The 20061-nt window shown below is 38.1% G+C and overlaps 1 protein-coding gene across 6 annotated transcripts in view; it reads right to left on the reverse strand.

Annotated features, from left to right (window-relative positions):
* Window positions 1–20061, reverse strand: part of LOC128987275 (intersectin-1) — a 117861-nt gene that overhangs the window by 44642 nt on the left and 53158 nt on the right. For all 6 annotated transcript variants that reach the window (XM_054408047.1, XM_054408070.1, XM_054408075.1 and 3 more), the window contains 12 exons: window positions 18905–19013; window positions 18089–18174; window positions 16971–17125; window positions 13816–14029; window positions 13527–13656; window positions 12750–12919; window positions 6260–6331; window positions 5300–5350; window positions 3963–4004; window positions 3604–3747; window positions 2135–2258; window positions 698–862 (listed from right to left, as the gene is read on the reverse strand). In XM_054408047.1, the coding sequence (XP_054264022.1) occupies window positions 698–862; window positions 2135–2258; window positions 3604–3747; window positions 3963–4004; window positions 5300–5350; window positions 6260–6331; window positions 12750–12919; window positions 13527–13656; window positions 13816–14029; window positions 16971–17125; window positions 18089–18174; window positions 18905–19013 (1462 nt within the window). The remainder of the gene's footprint in view (window positions 1–697; window positions 863–2134; window positions 2259–3603; window positions 3748–3962; window positions 4005–5299; window positions 5351–6259; window positions 6332–12749; window positions 12920–13526; window positions 13657–13815; window positions 14030–16970; window positions 17126–18088; window positions 18175–18904; window positions 19014–20061) is intronic.

Below are 20061 nucleotides of genomic sequence, written 5' to 3' on the forward strand. Positions count from 1 at the left end.
CTGATCGGTACTTTCCTGTTAAACGGAACATTCATTATTATCGATGATTTTTTTCTCGATATATCGATATTAACAAATTGAAACATATCAACTGACAACTACAATAAATATTGTTCAGTATCAACAAACAATAATGAAATTAAACTGATAAAAAAAAATAACCTAACATAACTAACCAAACTTGCTGTAACATTGAAAAATTCCGTGTTTAACTTGCCTTTTCTATTATCAAACCCAAACGGAATTTTTAAATGGTACAGCAAGTATGGTTGGTTATGTCAGGTTAGCTTAGAACAGTTTCATTTCTTAATCCATATAATAGACTATTTTAGCCTAAACAAGATCAGTTAGTTGTTGTCAATTTTTAATGGATCGGAAAACAAAAATATCGATACATCGAAAAAATAATCGATAATAATGAATGTTCCCTTTAACAGGAAAGTACCGTCTGATCTATATTTGTATGATTTAGCTGTTAAGTATTTACATTTTTTGTGAGGATAACCTGTTCTCTTACTAACTTCGATGGATTGAGTTGAGAATTATTTATTGTTTGGTTACAGAGTAGGAAACTTATAACCGATGATGTCGGATTGGGCAAACTTAACTATCATAAATCATTAATATAACTTATCATTAATATAATAACTTAAATATCATAACTTATTACAGCAGAACACTAAAATAGGCTACTTACAGAGAGGAGCGACGTAGTTGCTAGGGAACAGACCAATGGATCCATTCAACTCCCCTCTCCACCAGGCCGGCTCATCTTTAGAGATGATTGTGATGACATCATCCTTCTCAAAACTGAGCTCATCTTCATTCTGAGCCTTGTACTGGTACAGAGCTATCACCTTCTCTGTGACATCATAAAACAATCATTGCACATTAATGTTTATAAAACGCCAAGTGTGTATCTCTATATTCATGATTATACTGTTTAGAGTGTATAAATAATACATGCATTAGACAACCAACTTATTTTAATTGGAAACAGTTCAAACCTCTGGTCTTTTAACTATCCATTATTGAACTTGATGAACATTGTTTTTGAAATCCGTTTTTAGAAAACATTGTTAATCATCATAAAATAAACAATAGTCCAAACGTCAACAGTCTATCCTTCAGGACCAAAATGGCAACCTTAAAAAAAATTAAGAATGAGCACTACTGTCCTACATTGGTTAGACCAACTCAAAACTCATTCACTCAAAGGTAATTTCCTACTAATTATTTACATCTGGCATTCAGTTCATTTAATGTAATAACAATTGAAATTATAAATTTGGTTGTTTGATATAGTGAACAATAATGCATTTAAGCATCTAAATAAAAACAAAAATGTTTAAACACTTATTAATTAGCTAACTACTCTTTGTTAGTTTAATGTTTAACTACGCTTTATTTTATATTTCATACACTACTTACTTTAATCATTTCAATAAAAGCTTAGAATCGGTAGCAAAATTTATATTTAAAAAATGCATAAATGAATAACTCTTTATTGTTATACGGTAGAACCTCACTGGGTAATGGAGGGGAGGGAGGCCACAGATAACTGAAAACCACAGTTAACACAATATGTCATAAATGTACATTAAAAACACATAGAGTTAATGTGATAAATTACATATTACATCATCAAAATACAATACTTATGCTATTGCGCAGTCATGATATGTTAAGTCATTAACCTTGTTTCAGTAATTTAACATTTGAAATCAACGATCAACGTTCAATTATGTTTCAAAAACAATAACGTGGGAGCCTACAGCATATAAATAATGGGCAGGAATAGTTAAATATGCAATGCATTTCAACACATTAGACTAAAGAAAATACAACTTATAAAATTTTCTTGGTACTTTTCTTAAATATGATGAGGTTATCTAACATAATTTTATAGGCATCTATTGACCACGGTTAGTCTGGCGCCTGGTTGATCCGTCCCCGGTTAATTGAGGTTCTACTGCATTATCGTTAGTCATAATAATGTAGCTACTAAACAGGTGACATTAAATTAATGAAGAATCAAGAATGCAACCTCGGGATACTACTAGAATTTATTTTTATACAACAAGATATCATAGATAATTTATTGTTTTTTTTACTATGGTTACAAAGTCTTTACCTGTGGAAGGTGGCTCAGCGGAAGGTGTTACTCTGCCCGACCTGAGTGAGCCCCCAGACTTGGGACCCAACGTCTTCACATAGGAGGCAGGGAACCAACCCACCTGTCTTTTCTTGCCTTTTGCCTACAATTAAAATTGGTAATTACATTATTTGCACTTTCATACTTGCATGATTGACTTAAGAGGATGTTAAGAGGATGTAAAACCTAAATAATACTAGCAAAAAGTACTAGAAGAAAACAAACTTTTTTATTTATTAATATTAAAACTTTAAAACTAGTTACATTGATTGTTACCAGGACAAAAAAGCAGGGTAGCCACAGAACTAGTGGTGTGTGATGCATCGAAAATGCATCAAAATTTCCATTCGAAACATCAAATTGTTATTTGATTCAGCATGCATCGATACGTCCCGATGCATATATGAAACTAATTTAGGCCTCTAACTAATAAGTCGCTAACGCGACCGTCCGCGTTGGCAGCGCTCAGCGTTTACAGTCTGGCTAACACGGACTCACCGACGGCTTTAGCGTCCGTATGACTAGCTCCATTAGAACTCTACTACCGGGTTGGAGCGGCATGAATGCGGCGGCAATAGCGCTCATATGATATGGCTCTTTGGGCTGTGGTTGTTAGGCAGCATTTAAGGGAAAGGAAACCATGTTGTTGGCTGGTGAGATGCCTGTGTTGTTCAAGGTGACACAATAGTCGTTTTGCAACAATCCTGTCAATAATTTTTACAAAAGTTATAGATTGGGTTATTTCATCTTCTTTTACAACTTGAAAATAAAAATTATGGTCACTGTTGATCGTTAAGTAGTAGCTATTACTTGTTGGTTATCTATTGTTTCTCCTTAATTAATTGCTGAATTGGGGTGTTGTTTGTTGGTTTTCTCGTCTTTGCCATGACCGCAAAAAATGTTTACGACTTTGCAGTTACCGCAGAAGGTGTTCTCAATTGTGACAACCAGAGACTTCAATCAGTTTTTTCTTGGAGAATTTTTAAATTCCCACATGATTCTCAATACATTAAGTTTACACATAATTCCAAATTATAATAAACCTATCATATGACACCTCATTATAGAACAAATGATTGTAATTCATTTTTTTATGATGTTGTCTTCCCGGGATTCCTGTCTGTGGCCACTCTGTATTAGAACTGTTCTTGATTCCAAAATTTAACACTATAATTGAAAGTAAAGTAGTCTGTAGTCAATACAACAAATTATCTGGCTCCACAGTTGTTTCTAGGGCTTGAACGAATTTAATTTAAGGAAGGATTTCTATAAACAAAACCAGACAAGAGATATAAATATGGGTTTAAAACAATTTTATCACTATTTTGTATTATATTAATAAAATTAATATTTGCACCCTATTTGATAGGAAAAAGTTATTTAGCGGTAAAGAGAATTGTTGTTCCATTATAGCCCATGGTTTACAGTGACAGTAAACATAGGCCTACCTGTAACTCTCCTTCCCACCAGCCTGTGGATGTCTTCTTCCTTATCAAGACCAGCTGACCTCTCTGCAGACTCAGCTGTTCAGGGCTGGTCGCTTGGTAAGGAGCAATCACAGTCGCAATCTCTGGTTTCTTGCCTTTGGTTCCCTAGGGATCAAAATAACAGAGGCATATTGATGAATATCAAACTACAACCAAACAGTTTTTAGAAAATATACTTGTTAATACTTCATTACAATATTATTAACATTTGGATTAATGTGTGGTTTTTGCTTGATCATGAATATGATGAAATACTTTACATAGGAACAAGTTTTCATTGTAAACTTACTGTATTAACAACTTATTTTTTATATTTTTACCTTGGAATCACTATCCTCTCCACCACTGCTGGTAGATTCCAACTGAAATCACAACATAGAGCCCTGTTATTGATTTTGACTTTGAGTGAGTCATAGTCTAAGGAATAATGCTGTAGAAACTGAATTGAATCAAGTAGATCATGGGAGTCAGTGAAAAATATTTTATAGACCAATTTAGTAAGTAACAAAATTAGTGTAAAAAATACAGCACTTTTCAAACCAACCCAATGTTGGCCAGTCCTGATTTTTGCCCGACCTGATTTTGGCCCAAGACTTTGGAACAGTTATCATTATTGACCTGGTCTGATCAATTCAGGATGGTCTTCCTGCAGCAGCAAATTTTGGCCAGCAGACTTTAAAAAATTAGGCACTTTTTATATCAGTGCGGCAGGCATTCCAACAGGCGCTCGCCAATGGCGGCGAGGCCCGGGCGAAGTCCCAGCGCGGCAGCATAAGAGCGAACGCAATTGGCATTCAAATATTTCAATCTAACGAATAAGAAAAGAGCATCGGTGATTGTACTACGTTAACCCGAGATTGGACGTAGTTCCCTAAAACACCCAAAGGTAGCAGCTCTGCCTGGATCAGTAGTCAGTGGCTTTGTAATGTGGCTTGAAGAGAGAAAATCCCCGAAACCGGGACAAAAGTATTGTCAGACGGGATTTTACGGGAAATTTTAGTACCAACCTACACCGAAATAAAGCTCACATTCTAAGCTACAGGCTAGCAACGATTTTAACGTTCCCCGGCAATGACTGAGCTCATACTGAACTAATGTCGTGGGGATTGCACAGCTACATCAATTGGTGTAGGCCGATAGGAGCGCTCGTTTCGCGACTACATCAATTGATGTAGTCAGCTCTGAACGTGTTAAGAAAAGTGAGTTTTTCAAAATATTACAAAAATACTGTTATCCTATAGGTAATTTCTCCTTCTTTAGTTTAGTTTAAGCTTAAAATATAACACTTTGAAATATTAGCAATTTCTATCTTTGTTTCATAAACTACAAAATCACAAAACAAAAATAAACCAAAATAATTTTAATTTGTGACAAAAATCTTATTTGTTGAATTTTAAAGGTTCTTTATTTATTGCAGAAAAGACATAAGCTTCTGATTCTGTGTAAGCTTCTGTGTTATACAAGTCTGTGAAAGTGTTACTGTCTATTAGGATTAAGTTCTAAAAGTTATTTGATTTCAGTAGGCCTAAAATTAGTTTTCCAAACTTAATTTTACTGTGATTGGGAGGTTGTTCTACAATATAGCAGTCAATGTCATGGTTAATTTACTACATTTTGCAATATTACACATGTAATCCTGTAATTATAGTTGATTTACCTGAGAAGATAATGCAGCAAAATCTGGTGTAACAGCCCTTTTGTCTTGAGGCTGAAAACAAAATAGGCCTAGTCAGAATAGAGAAACTCAGAAAATCAAGTTTATTATTTTGTTATGAAAGCAACTATCTATTCTTTGTGTGATCATGAGTTACAGATAACATAAGTATATAACCTCAATATTAATTCAATCATTATTTAAGATAAATCGAGTCAAGTTTTATAGATTAAGATTACTTTGATAGGTAAAAAGTAGAACACCAATATTTTACACTTAGCAAACCTACTTAGAAAGCAAAATGCCAGTATTGGTTTGTTTAATTTTCATTCTTTGCAATTAGAGATTGAGAGAACTAGCTCTGGTCCAGCATTTGCTAGGGGTTAGTTTTAGTATGCACTGAAAGGTACCGTAACAAATTTTGACTTCTGATTGTCTTGGAGATTACAAAAACCAATGCTTTTGCCGGTTTTATAATGGGAAGTAGGAAAGTGGTGCACAGCATGTTTATTTTTCGTGTTCATCCATTATAATGGTTTTTTTGTAAGGAAACCCCCGGTTCTATGATTTAAAAATTAACTTCAACAGCTGTAAAAAGTTACAAGAAAAAGGCCCATATCTGATGTATTAATTAAGTTATTAGACATATTATGAAATTACTGATTGACTCGGGTACAGCCATTCTAGACAACTTCTAGATGAACAAGATACTTGAAATTTGGCTTGTTTGTTGGTCTAGCGCCCAAACTCCCAGAAAAATTCTAAATAGTCACACTTTCAAATGTTAACCCACCTCAAAAATTTCTCCTTCATGTTATTCAACAGGAATAACAATGTAAATGACCACTATTCTATAAATCTTACGTCTTCAGTTTTATAACTTGTAAGTTAAGCCTACAGTTAAAGTATATCAGTTTGGTTAAATAACAATTTTGTAAAGATACTTAGTAAAGATTATCTTACCAGGGTTTCTAATTGGGAAGGCTGTATTTGAGGTGCAACAACTGGTTCTTCTATGGCTGGCTCTACAACTGGCTGCAAATTAATAAATTGCTTAAAATACAAATTTTCCATATTTATTTGAGAAGTTATTGATTGTATTTGAGAACCATTGCTTGTATTTAGGAAAATGTCTAATGTAAATTTGATTAGTCCGTTGAATTGGATAAAACAAAACAAAAAATACTATAATTAATAACGGACAAAATAAAAACACCAACAAGTGTAAGATGAAGGAGACTTGTCCACACAGCTACTGTGACCAAGACAGGAGGGGAGATTTATGAGAAGTTGACAAGCACAAACAATAACCAGGGTGTCTAGTTTATTTCCATTATAAAATTCAAGACTAATTCCAGACTTTTCAAGACTAATTCCAGATTTTTCAAGACTAGTTTTTTCAACAATTAGTGGGTGTTGATACCAATATGTATCGATTCTCGATTCTTGATACCGATACCAATTTTTATAGCATAACCAAATTTTAAAAATAATACTACACCAACCCCTGTCTTTGTCATAAAGTAGCATTATGATAATGTGGTGTTTTCAAGTAAAGAAATAATGCAGCAATAAAAAATTCTAACTAGCAAATTTGGTTTTTTTTTATCATGAAATCTTCCGCGTACCGTACGTTTAGACATCACCATTGACTGCAGCGGTTACAGAAACGTGAACGTCGTCGTCCGCATTCACGGCAAAGTCATGAACATTTCCCGCGGCTGTTTAGACATCACCGTCATCTCCCGCGGTCACGGAAACGTTATCGTCGACGTCCGCAATCACGGCAATATCATGAACATTTCCCGCGGCCGTGAAGACATCATCGTCGTCTCCCGCGGTCACGGAAACGTCATCGTCATCTCCCGCGGTCACGGACGCGTCATCGTCGTCGTCCGCGATCGCAGGAAAATCATGATCATTTCCCGCGGCTGTTTAGACATCACTGTCATCTCCCGCAGTCACAGAAACGTCATCGTCATCTCCCGCGGTCAGGGAAACGTCATTGTCATCTCCCGCGGTCACGGAAACGTCATGGTTGTCGTCCGCGATCGTGACAAAATCATTAACATTTTCCTGCGGCCGAGCAGATATCATCGTCGTCTCCCGCGGTCACAAAAACGTCATTGTCGTCTCCCGCGGTCACGGAAACGTCATTGTCGTCTCCCGCGGTCACGGAAACGTCATCGTCGTCGTCTGCGATCGTGGCAAAATCATGAACATTTCCCGCGGCTGTTTACATTTCCCGCGGCTGTTTAGACATCACCGTCATCTCCCGCGGGCACGGAAACGTTATCGTCGTCGTCCGCGATCACGGCAATATCATGAACATTTCCCTCGGCCGTGTAGACATCATTGTCGTCTCCCACGGTCACGGAAACATCATCGTCATCTCCCGCGGTCACGGAAACGTTATTGTCGTCTCCCGCGGTCACGGAAACTAGGGGTGTGCGAGAACTCGAATCTTCAAACTTTTTGGTCGAGCTTTTCATTATTCGGCTCGGCTCGTGGCATTTTGAAAAAGCTCGAAGTTCGAGCCGAGCTTTTAATACAAAGTCAAAACACTTAATTTGGGTCATAATTGAAAACAATGTTATCACAATTCTACGTTGTTCATGCATTCGAGGTTTGATAAGCACGAACCTCAGCTCAGTCAAGACGCAATGATTATCGATCGTAATTTTGAGGAGATAGGAAAGAGACAAACGACCACCTATCGCGTTGTCCTTCTAACAGCTATTCGTATCATAATATACAACGCAGTGCGAGTGCGTGATTGGCTTGTCGCTATGACGACACACGGTTGCCGTGACAACCTACAGTGCGCACTGAGCACTGCGCCTTGTGTGGGAGGGGAGATTATACCAATAAACTATTTCAGGAATTCTAAAAAGTGGTCACGTGTGCAAATGAAGTGGGTGACACAATAAGGCTGTAAACGAGTGTCGTGTTGGTTTCCCTTGTTTGTTTACTTTTTCAGATTCCTTATCAAACGCCCCTATCTGCTATCTCTCTTTCTCTCTCTCTCTCTGCTCTCTCTCTCTAACAATGTACTGATTAAACAGATTGGTTGACGTCTTTTCTACTTATAAGTTTCCCTGCAGTTATTTTAGTTCAATCAATCCCATAACCTTTCTAATGTTTATCAAAATAATTAATTATCTGTATTTTATTTCCTTTAAACCAACCCCTATTTACCATCTGTATTTTATAGAATAAAATGTTTGTTTATAAAGTTTGACTGGCCACACAATTTTTTACCTATTTTATTTTGTATAAAGTAACAGTTACCTTGATGATTATATGTATCAATAAGTGGTGCGTGCTGTAATGAATGCTTGTCAAAATAAGTAATGAATTATTAATTTTTGATAATAATACATGGGTCATTGAATACCATTATGTGATGTAGTTTCCTATTTGTAACTTGCAAATAATAATAATTGATAGTTAATTCTTGAAAATGAAAAATAGTGATCACATTCATAAACCTGTTGTCAAAACAGCAACGCGGGTGTAAGGGTTTATTGTTTCATAGGGGTACAAAGGACGTAGGTGTTTCAAGGACAAAGTGTTGGGCCTCCCGGTTTAGGGTGGGAGGGGGGGAGGGTGAGACTGTGAAGGGGAGGAAACTGGTTTTGGCTATTTATTGATTAGTTCGCCGACCCTTCTAGATAACAAAATTGAGTGACAGTGTTAATTCATCGTGTTCTTTATTTCATTTCTTGTTTACTTTGTGTGTTATTCTATTAATTTTAGTGTTTTGGTCTATTTCCTCCATATGTCGATTATATCTTTTTTAATAAATATAAGTTTACTTTTTACTTGTCTCTCCACCTTTTTGGATCCAAACCAACTATGTTCTTTTTTGATTAATACAATTGATAAAACTAAAATATTTTGTGCATGGAAAACAACAAGAATAATCACGTGTTTTTAAATTTATTTTGTATTTATTTAGGGATGGACGGGTCCCGAAATTTCGGGAATTTTTCGGGAAAAAAATATTCCCGATTATCGGGACGGGATTACATTTGACTCGGGAATTTTTCGGGACGGGATTTGGTCCGATCGTCGGCGATTTTTCCGCTTCGCGAGTGCCGATAACGCCGTTATTGCGAGCGATAGGTCCGCGAACGCAGGAGACGAAGTCATTTCGACGATTACGACGTGACCGCGGAGTCATAACGACGATCGGGCTGTGACCGCGGAGTCATACCGACGATCACGCCGTGACCGCGAGTCATACAGACGATAGCGCCGTGACCACGAGTCATACCGACGATCACGCCGTGACCGCGAGTCATACCGACGATCGCCCTGTGACCGCGGAGTCCTACCGACGATCGCGCCGTTACCGCGGAGTCATACCGACGATCGTGCCGTGACCGTGGAGTCCTACCGACGATCGCGCCGTGACCGCGAGTCATACAGACGATCGCGCCGTGACCGCGGAGTCCTACCGACGATCGCGCCGTGACCGCGAGTCATACCGACGATCGCGCCGTGACCGCGGAGTCCTACGGACGATCACGACGTGACCGTGGAGTCCTACCGACGATCACGACGTGACCGTGGAGTCCTACCGACGATCGCGCCGTGACCGTGGAGTCATGCTGACGATCGAGCCGTGATCGCGAGTCATACCGACGATCATGCCGTGACCACGAGTCATACCGACGATAATCCCGTGACCGCGGAGTCATACCGACGATCGCGCCAGGACCGCGAGTCATACAGACGATAGCGCCGTGACCACGAGTCATACCGACGATCACGCCGTGACCGCGAGTCATACCGACGATCGCCCTGTGACCGCGGAGTCCTACCGACGATCGCGCCGTTACCACGGAGTCATACCGACGATCGTGCCGTGACCGTGGAGTCCTACCGACGATCGCGCCGTGACCGCGAGTCATACAGACGATCGCGCCGTGACCGCGGAGTCCTACCGACGATCGCGCCGTGACCGCGAGTCATACCGACGATCGCGCCGTGACCGCGGAGTCCTACGGACGATCACGACGTGACCGTGGAGTCCTACCGACGATCGCGCCGTGACCGTGGAGTCATGCTGACGATCGAGCCGTGATCGCGAGTCATACCGACGATCATGCCGTGACCACGAGTCATACCGACGATAATCCCGTGACCGCGGAGTCATACCGACGATAATCCCGTGACCGCGGAGTCATACCGACGATCGCGCCGTGACCGCGAGTCAAACCGACGATCGCGCCGTGACCGCGAGTCATGACGACGATCGCGCCGTGACCGCGGAGTCATTCTGACGATCTGGCCGTGATCGCGAGTCATACCGACGATCATGCCGTGACCGCGAGTCATACCGACGATAACCCCGTGATCGCGGAGTCATACCGACGATCGCGCCGTGACCGCGAGTCATACCGACGATCGCGCCGTGACCGCGAGTCATGACGACGATCGCGCCGTGACCGTGAGTCATACAGACGATCACCCCGTGACCCGCGAGTCACAAGTTTCTAAAGTTACCTGTAAATTGTTACCCATTTTTTGGTTTTTATAGATCAGTGCCACAAATGGTAAAAATTGATTTCGTACTGTATGTCTTTTTTGGTAACTGCAATACAGTACTTTCTTTTTATGCACAAAAAAAATCCCGTCCCGTCCCGTCCCGAAAATCGGGAAGGAAATAAAAATCCCGTCCCGTCCCGTCCCGAACTAAAAATTCAATCCCGTCCATCCCTATATTTATTTATACAAAATAGAATTAAATATTCATAGTAGTTACAATATAGGCTACATAATAATGTAATTGACTTGCTAGTTGTTTTGTCGTCAAGGTCGCGTTGCTGTTCTGTTATGAAAGACATCTTATTGTCTCAGTCTGCACTGCATGTCTCGCCAGGCCTTCAATTAATTATCCTTTTATTTCTTGCATCTTAATTTAGTTCAGTTCAGTTCTTATCGTGATTATCTACTATTTGATGTCTTGACAATTCTCAATGTTTTTAAACATATTAAAATAACATTGTGTGTATTTAAAAATTGACTAAACATGCACATTTAAAAAAAAAAAAAAGTTTAATAATTTAGATAAGGTGACGCTAGAAAAAGCTCGGCTCAAAAAAGCTCGAGCTCGAAAATTTTTGAAAAAGCTCGGCTCGAAAAAGCTCGAGCTCGAAAATTTTTGAAAAAGCTCGGCTCGGCTCGAGGTTGAAAATCACTATTCGCACGCCCCTAACGGAAACGCCATCACCGTCGTCCGCGATAGCAACAAAATAATGAAAATTTCTTGGGGCCGTGTAGACATCATCATTGACTCCCACGGTCACGGAAACGTCATCGTCGTCCTCCGCGATCGTGGCAAAATCATGAGAAAATTTCCCTCGCCCGTGTAAACATCAACGTCATCTCCCGCGGTCACGGAAACGTCTTCGTCATCTCCGGCGGTCACGGAAACGTCTTCGTCATCTCCCGCGGCCACGGAAACGTCATTGTCGTCTCCCGCTGTCACAGAAACGTCATCGTCGTCTCTCGTGGTCACGGAAACGTTATCATCGTCTCCCGCGGTCACGGTAACGTCATCGTCTCCCGCTGTCACAGAAACGTCATCGTCATCTCTCGTGGTTTCGGAAACGTCATCGTCGTCATCTACTATCGCGGCAAAATCGTGAACATTTCCCGAGGCCGTGTAGACATCATTATCATTGGCTTTCACGGTTACGTAAACACAAGACGACGATCGCGGCAAAATCATGAAAATGAAAATTCCCGACTTTGAAATCAAATTATTTTTAAAGTATTATTTTTAAAGATGTCGGCAGCCTCGTTTAACCTATGCACATAGACTAGGGATCTGTGTGTGGAACGTATCCAGCAAAGGAAGGGGTGAGCAGGTACAAGAGTGAAGAGTACTGATAAAAATTAGTGGCAGGTACCAGGATCCGAACCCACGACTTCACTGGTGGCGCTTCTGACTGAGCCACCAAGTCACCATAACCAAGTACAAATACCTACAGCCTAGCCATCCTTTTTTAAAACTGCCATTATCAGTTGAGATGGGGACGCTACCTAGGTGCATATTTGAACCCAAATATGAGTGAAGGATGAAAGTTGAATAAAGTGAGATACCTTATGTAGCTTTGTTACTGACTAACACCAGCTTATTCATTAGGTAGGATCTTAAAAGCCCAATGTATCTTCCAAGTACAGATAGGAGCGGAAAAAAGAGGTTTCTTGATGTACCTGCTATGGTGTACTATCTTACTACAGAAAAATACTATGAGATTGCAAGGTAGGTCTGCTCAATAGCCCTCTGGGAGGTTCGAATAGCACAGAGTCCACTAAATGGGGATTAGATAATCACGACTCTACTGCAATATATCTCTTAGATAGAAGACAAGGAGTAGCCTACAAAATATGTTATGTGCTATGATCACATGAAGGTTTGTTATAAATGATTGATTACCTGAGTATCTGCTTTCTGTACATAGTTGGATGGGAATATTCCTGTTCTATCTGCAATGACCCCAGTCCACCATTCCCCTTCCTTCTTGACCACTAATATGACCTCTCCCTGGTTAAACTTGAGGTCTCCAGGCTCAGTTGATGCGTACGGGTAGAGAGCAACATAGTATTCTGTAAAACAAATTGTAGTAAGTTAGGAAGAAACGTGACAATTCATATATCCCTTGTAGTATCCTTTTCAAGTATCAAATCAAGGTATCTTGTAGTAAAAAATTCAAAGGAGGTCATTATAACGAATGCCCAGACATTTAACTTATAGACTTATGCTAACCTTAAAACAATTAAAAAATAATTAAGTTTTAACTCATTATCAATGTTAATTGATGTTACTAATTATTAACAAAAGAAGTTCTTACTAAAGAATCAGATGTTTTTCATCAACAAGACACTTTTATGGTTTTAGAAATTGTTACAGACTATAAAATACAGGGTGTCCACAAAAGATTAGTTTAGTACAATTTCATACATTAGCCATACTGTTATTTTTTAACACACAGTGTTCTACTTTTGGTAGAGGTATTGGCTACATATTAATGTCTAGTTTTACTCATGTTTTGGCCAAGTTTGTTCATCCAAATAGGTAATTGTAACCTAAAATATAAAATGTTGAATAGCAAACTTATTGGACGTGGTTGGCATTCTGGCTTCCTAGTTTTTTCGACATCACCTTGTTTCATATGCACATCATTAAAATACACAAAGATCATTATTGGCCTACCTTGCTGGTCAGGTGGAAGTGCCCCCATGTCTACAGCATTGTTAATGTTGACATTATCTGTTGACAGCTTGACATAAGTCCTAGGGAACCAGCCTTCCTGGCCATTGTTTTCTCCATACCACCACATGTCCTGCAAGTATGAATAATCATCTTAATGACAAGCATTGTAACAACTCAGTTGCCAAGCCATATATTTATAATATCTCCTATGATTTAATATACAAGGAACATGGATCTAAAACTACTTAATGTATTGTTCACATTCAATCATTTACAAAAGCAAGCTTACCTGGTTCTCAGTGACCCTGATGATGTCCCCCTTGCCGAAGAGTAGCTGGTCCGGAGCTGAGGGGGTGAAGGGATACAAAGCCACCACTGTGAGGTCCACAGGAGTGCCCATACCCAACATCAAGCTGGGCATCAGGGGCACTGCAGGGGCTTCTGACACTTCCACCACGGCTGACCCATTGTCAGACACATTCTCAGGCACTTCTGCTATCTCTCTGGGAAAAGAACCTCCGAATAGAATTGAGGACTATGATTTTGAAAGTAAACCTAAGCAACTGAGATGTGTACTTAATAGCTCTAAATTGCTTAGATACCCTTCATAACTTGCTCGATGGGAGCATTCTTTTCTTAAAAATAAACTTGAATTGTTGAGTTTAAGGTAGGCCTATGTAGACTACTAAGAGGCGGTTCACGAGTATGGGGTTCCGTGGCCCGCGGTTATCGTTGTTCTCGGCCAATTTTAACCGACGGCCAAAAAATGGGTTCACGACATAGAGCGTTAGCCGAGATCAAGCTTAGCCGAGACCAACGCTGACCGTCGCTCAACAGCAGGGATTTAACGGGGAACTTTCGTTATAAGGTTGGCAACAGCCTCGTGGGCTACCTACCGAGCCGCTGCTCGCGGTCGACGAGTCCCATAACAATAGGATGACGTGATAAATTATTATAATTACAGTATACAGAGTGTTTACTGATATTGCATAAAAAGGTTGTGAACTTGCACTTAAATTCATTTTATAATAAAGTTTTAAGTTACTGGATTAATCATTGAATAATGAAATGAATAATAGGCTACACTTTTACTGACATGTATCGGGAAAATACAATTATCTTATACATCAAACAAATTTTGTTTTTCTTTTCCGAGTTTGTTTGGCTCTTCTACCCGACCGATTTTCATGATTTAGGTCTTAAATGGAAGGCATGTACCGCAAGCTTTCACATAAAGCATCGGCAAATATTTACATACAGTTTTACTCGATCAAAACACATAATTTGATTTTTTTTCTAATTCTTACTTCAATTTAAGATGTACCTTCACCAGTTATAATTTTGAAAAAAAATTTGGAGGAACAACTGGATATTATATTACAGGAGTTGGGATGCCCTCATATGTAAAAAATAATAATATAAAACGTAAATGTTTTTGTTTGAAAGTGATTGCAATATATGTGGCGTAGATATATTTATTTTATTGAGAAACAAATAAATATTGAACATTAGTAATAGGATAAGTGATATTAGAATATTTCATTACAGTACAACTGTGTAGAGGAGTGCAATTCCTAAATCAGATGGCACTAGACACCCTAGTTAGTATTTCGCACTCTTTTCAATACCTCAGCATGTAGCTACAAATAAATAAAAGGTTAAAATACCTGATTGTTGCCTTGTGGTCCAAAGTATTGTCCTATACGGATCCAACGATGACGCTCGCGCCGAAGTGTACATAATCCACTAGGACAATACTTTGGACCACAAAGGCGACAATCAGGTATTTTAACCTTTTATTTATTTGTCAATCAGTTGATCCGGAAACACCACAACAAAATATAAAATGTAGCTACACCTTATTTCACTGGGTTTACTCAGACTTTAAACATGAGAAATCTTAGGTGTAAGAAAACAGGTTAAAATTTTGTTTATTGTTGTAATACAACGTTTTGTATATTTAACTATAGAATTTACCTTTTATCTCAGTAAATTGAAGCAATTTATTGTAAAACCCGATATGGCAAATATCAAGAAATTATCAGATGAAATGTCTTTCAACTGTTAAATCATAAACATAATTATATAAACATATAATTTAAAATATACAAAATTAAATTGGGAAACTTAAATAAATTGACCTATATTAATTATACAATAAAAATTCTTAGACAAACCTAACAGTATTTGTCGGAACCATTTTTATTTTTTAATTAGGCCTATTCGGCTGAATTAAAAGTGTTCAAAAGTGATAAAAAAATAAAACAGTAACGTTATAAAATTCATTTTCAATTTAAATTTATATAAATAGGCCTATGTTAAGCTATTAATTATATTTTTATTTAGTAATTAATTAAAATTAAAAACAGCAACTTTTTACAATGTTTCGTATGTTTTCGACAATCAGTTAGTAAAAAAATTGAAAAAATAAATATCATGTTGAGGGTAATGAAATTGTTCGGAATTTAATGGCGAATCCGAATATAACATTATTTTTGCTAACAAAAAAACAATAAACGAGCAAATGAGATAATCCCGACATGATGTCACCTTAACCCTGCCCCCTAGCAGGGTTAAGTTGAAGTCTAAAACCATTGTTATTTACGCCCGAGATTATCCAGTTTGCGCTAGACCATGACTCGTGAACCCGACATTTGGCCCGGGGTTTTCTCTAATTGAACCCGTGAAGCCGACTTTTTGCGCTCGGGTTTATCCCTGTCATAATTGGGTGAAGTTCATCTGTCTGCGCCCGAGCGCGGGTAACCTGGTACTCGTGAAGCCGATTTCTAAGCCGCGGCGCAAAAAACCGGCTATAACTGGATTTTGCGTTCGAACTAAGGATAACCCGTGACTCGTGAACCGCCTCTAAATTTTTTTAATAATCTTTACTCAATGGAGCTTTTGAGAAGGTCCACACGATATGTTTTCTCGTCACTAGTTATAATGACCACCAAACATATGCAGCAAATTTTACTTCATGCTGATTTACATGTTAAGGATTGTTGTAATTTCACACAATCCTCGGAATATAAAAATGAATTACAATCACTAACCATGTGTTCAATCAATAGAACCAATATCTACTGTTCTTGAAACCCTCTAGAAAGCCAGATATATTATACTGAAAGTCTACATATAAAAAGTTGGCAGTGTTATTGAGTTATGTTCCTATCTGAGGGATAAAAAATTAAAACAGCTCATGCTTTGAAGCAATGGTAGAATATGAAGTGTTGCAGTATATATACACTAACAGCCTTAGTTGTAGGTTCTCAAGGAGCACAGTTTTAATTAACAAAAACAAAGTCTGTGGTAGTGTATAAGACACAAAACAAAACATATACTTCGAGTCAGCAGAAATAATCATAGATGACTTGCATAAACAAATCCTACTGATTTTCTAATCGATAACACTCTATCCAGCAGTGCATGACCCCAGATACTCACTCCAGTTGAGTCTTCTGTATTGTGTCAGCCTCGGGATAAGGCGAGACCCCAGTGTCAGTGTCTATGCATTCTACATACGCCTCGGGGAACCAACCTGAATGACCTCTGACCTCTCCGGCCAGCCAACCAGGCTCTGCGTTCTGGGTGATAGGTACCTTTACATAAAAAGCAGAGATACTAGAAAAATGTGCAATAAATTACTACTCTAAAAGCAAATTTCATCAAAAATTTCATGAAAATTTCATTTTTGTTATATAAGGATTTGTCTGTACTAGTTTTTTCTCCTTTTTTCAGTAAAGGATTTTATTGTTTGCAAGCCTGAAGAATTAAATATACTGTGTCTAAGGTAAAAAAGAGGCAATCATCACCAACCAGAGGTTGCTAAGTGTACTACTGTTTTGTAACAAATAGGACCACTTTTTGCAGTATAGTATTTTTGATCGGGCTTGATTTTCTCTTTTTTCGGACTCTTCTTTCTTCTCCCTTCTGATAAAGTCCCTAACTGGGACTAAATATTAAGTTTTACTGTTTTGTGTTTTATGTGTGTTACCAAGGCTGATCTGGACTCTGTCTACCAGGTAAGCTAGCTGATCCCTATCCTTGTACATAATAATCCAGAACCTTTATAAACTAATTTCAAGAAAAGAAGCAAACTAATACTTCTATTACACATATCAAACTGTTTTTTTTTCTTCTATGCAATGGTCTATGGATCAGAAATAGTTAGAGAGATGGTGGGGAGCGAGCGGGCTTAGCAAGCTGGTGCTTCAGTCTCTGAGGTTTCGGGTTCAAATCGCAACAATCACAAATGGCTTTTAGTTGAGTGTGTCTTAGATGTCATACCTCAATAGACCTAGTCTTAAGTAATGTGTAAAATGGTTCCAAAGTAGAGCTTCCAATGAATTCAGTTCTTTAGTTCGGCCGCTTAGAAAACGACCTGCGCGCTAATGCTAAACCAATGTCGGAGGAGGTCGCTTTCTAAGCGGCCGAACTATAGTTACCTACCTCAAATTCTAGAAAGCAACCACTGCTCTATAATATGTACTATATTATTTAATACATTTTGTCATGTAAATAAAGGCAAGTGTGGTATATTTATTGTTGGTATTTATACGTACCATGATGATATCTCCAGGCTGGAAAGACAACTCGTCACCATTGCGAGCAACAAATTCATACAACGCTCGATACCTCTTGTACCCTTCTGAAAATGTGTAGAACATTGCAAGGCATTAGTGAATAAACTTAAATTGGAGTGCACACAAGAAATATGTACATAACTATAACAGTTAATTTTATAACTGTTTTCTAAAGAATTTTAAAGATGTTGCTAACATCTAAAAGTTAAAATTCTAATTGTCAGCAAATGTTATTAATAAAAGTATGAGAGTCAATATTAATAAAATAATCTGAACTTAAACACATTTCAATAAAGTTTGAATCCATAAAATATATTAAGTCCTAACTCCCACATTAAGGCAAAATCAATGTTTTTTTTAAGAACATTTAGCGCACTACAATTTGCTGGACTCTTCCTGATAAACCAGCTGAATATCAAATGCTATTCTAAAATTATCTTTTAGACTATAAAAAGTATGTTAAATGCAATTTTGAACATTTAAATTCCAATAAAAATGTTGCATATCAAGAACAAAAATATAGATATAATTTTAGCCTTATGCAATTATACAAAGTAAACCTTTTGACATGATATTAATAAGATAGTTGGCAGGAATATCTTCAATCAGAGCTCGTTTTGCGGTGGAACGGCATTCCGGTACCTCTTTTTGGGATGGATAAAAATACTGGCAAAAATAGGTACATAAATACAATTAATTAGGCTACTTATCATATTAAATAGGTTACAGTTCTGGCACTTCATTTTACAAATCGAGCACTATCTTAAATTATATAGCTATTGATGATTTACGTACCGGTCTGGGCTGAATAGGTCTCCTCCTCAGAGTTCCACGCAGCTGGGGTAGAGTTCCAAGCATCATCTCCCCAACCCTCTTTGGCTTTGCTGCCTTTCATTTCAAGCACCTGAAATATTACATATACCTTTGAAACATAGACTGAACACTACAGTTAGCTACTTCAGTTTATAAGAATTTATTAAGTGGCAATCAAGTTCTAAAATTGCAAATGTCAAATTTGATTGTGTGTATTTTTAAAACTATTTATTTGTTTTATTTACATTCAAATTTAATTACCAAATTAAATTCAATTCCCACTAATGTGGTCTTTATGATGGAATCTGTCTCCTGACCCTTTTTCTGTCTGGGACTGGTCCAGGCCTCAAGAATTGGCCAGTCCTCAGATACACCTCAGGATCAGGAGACAGGTCCTCTCATACAGACTATCGTGTATACACAGTAGTAGGCCTAATTTATTTGAATAAATCCCAAGACTTATTGTTATTACCTTTTTTAACTGTTCACATCATCAAGCAAGAGCAGTAATACTTCTTTAGACATGAGATGGATCAAATAATGCAAAAAAATAATTTTATGATCACCGTGAGAGTCAACCTTACACCAAATTTGGTCACAGAAACATAGCCTACTTATATGAAGTCACAGTGTAGACCCACTGGTATTGGTTACCACTAGAGGTCTGCGGTGCATCGAAGGTGCTCTGAAAATGTCGGTCGGTATAATAACCACCAATAGACCGTTCCAGCCAATAACAATAAATTAAAATTACTTTAAATTTACTATCATAGTCGGTCAGAGCACATAAAAGGTGTAGGCCTATCATCAGATGTTTGATTAAGATTTTTATAATTTATTACAAGGGTTATCCCAAATCTATTAATATTTTATAACAACAGCAATTGTTGTACTCAAGGTCAAGTCCTTCCAAGAACTGTTGAGTTTTTACACTGTTCTTCTTTAAGATTTCCATTATTTAATTATAATGAGATCCCAAACCTATTTTATCATGAAAGTAATAATTTTATAATGGCTGTTAAATTTCACCTCTAACTCTGTCAGTATTTGTGTGAACATTAAATTTGCCGCTGGCCATTGGATACTCTGACTACCATAAACTACCATAAAACTGATTATGGTTTCATATTAAGCTTGTA

Source organism: Macrosteles quadrilineatus, unplaced genomic scaffold (assembly GCF_028750875.1).
Source record: "Macrosteles quadrilineatus isolate MER2022 unplaced genomic scaffold, UCM_ALF_1.0 Scaffold_1__1_contigs__length_201487025, whole genome shotgun sequence".
NCBI classification, from domain to species: domain Eukaryota; kingdom Metazoa; phylum Arthropoda; class Insecta; order Hemiptera; family Cicadellidae; genus Macrosteles; species Macrosteles quadrilineatus.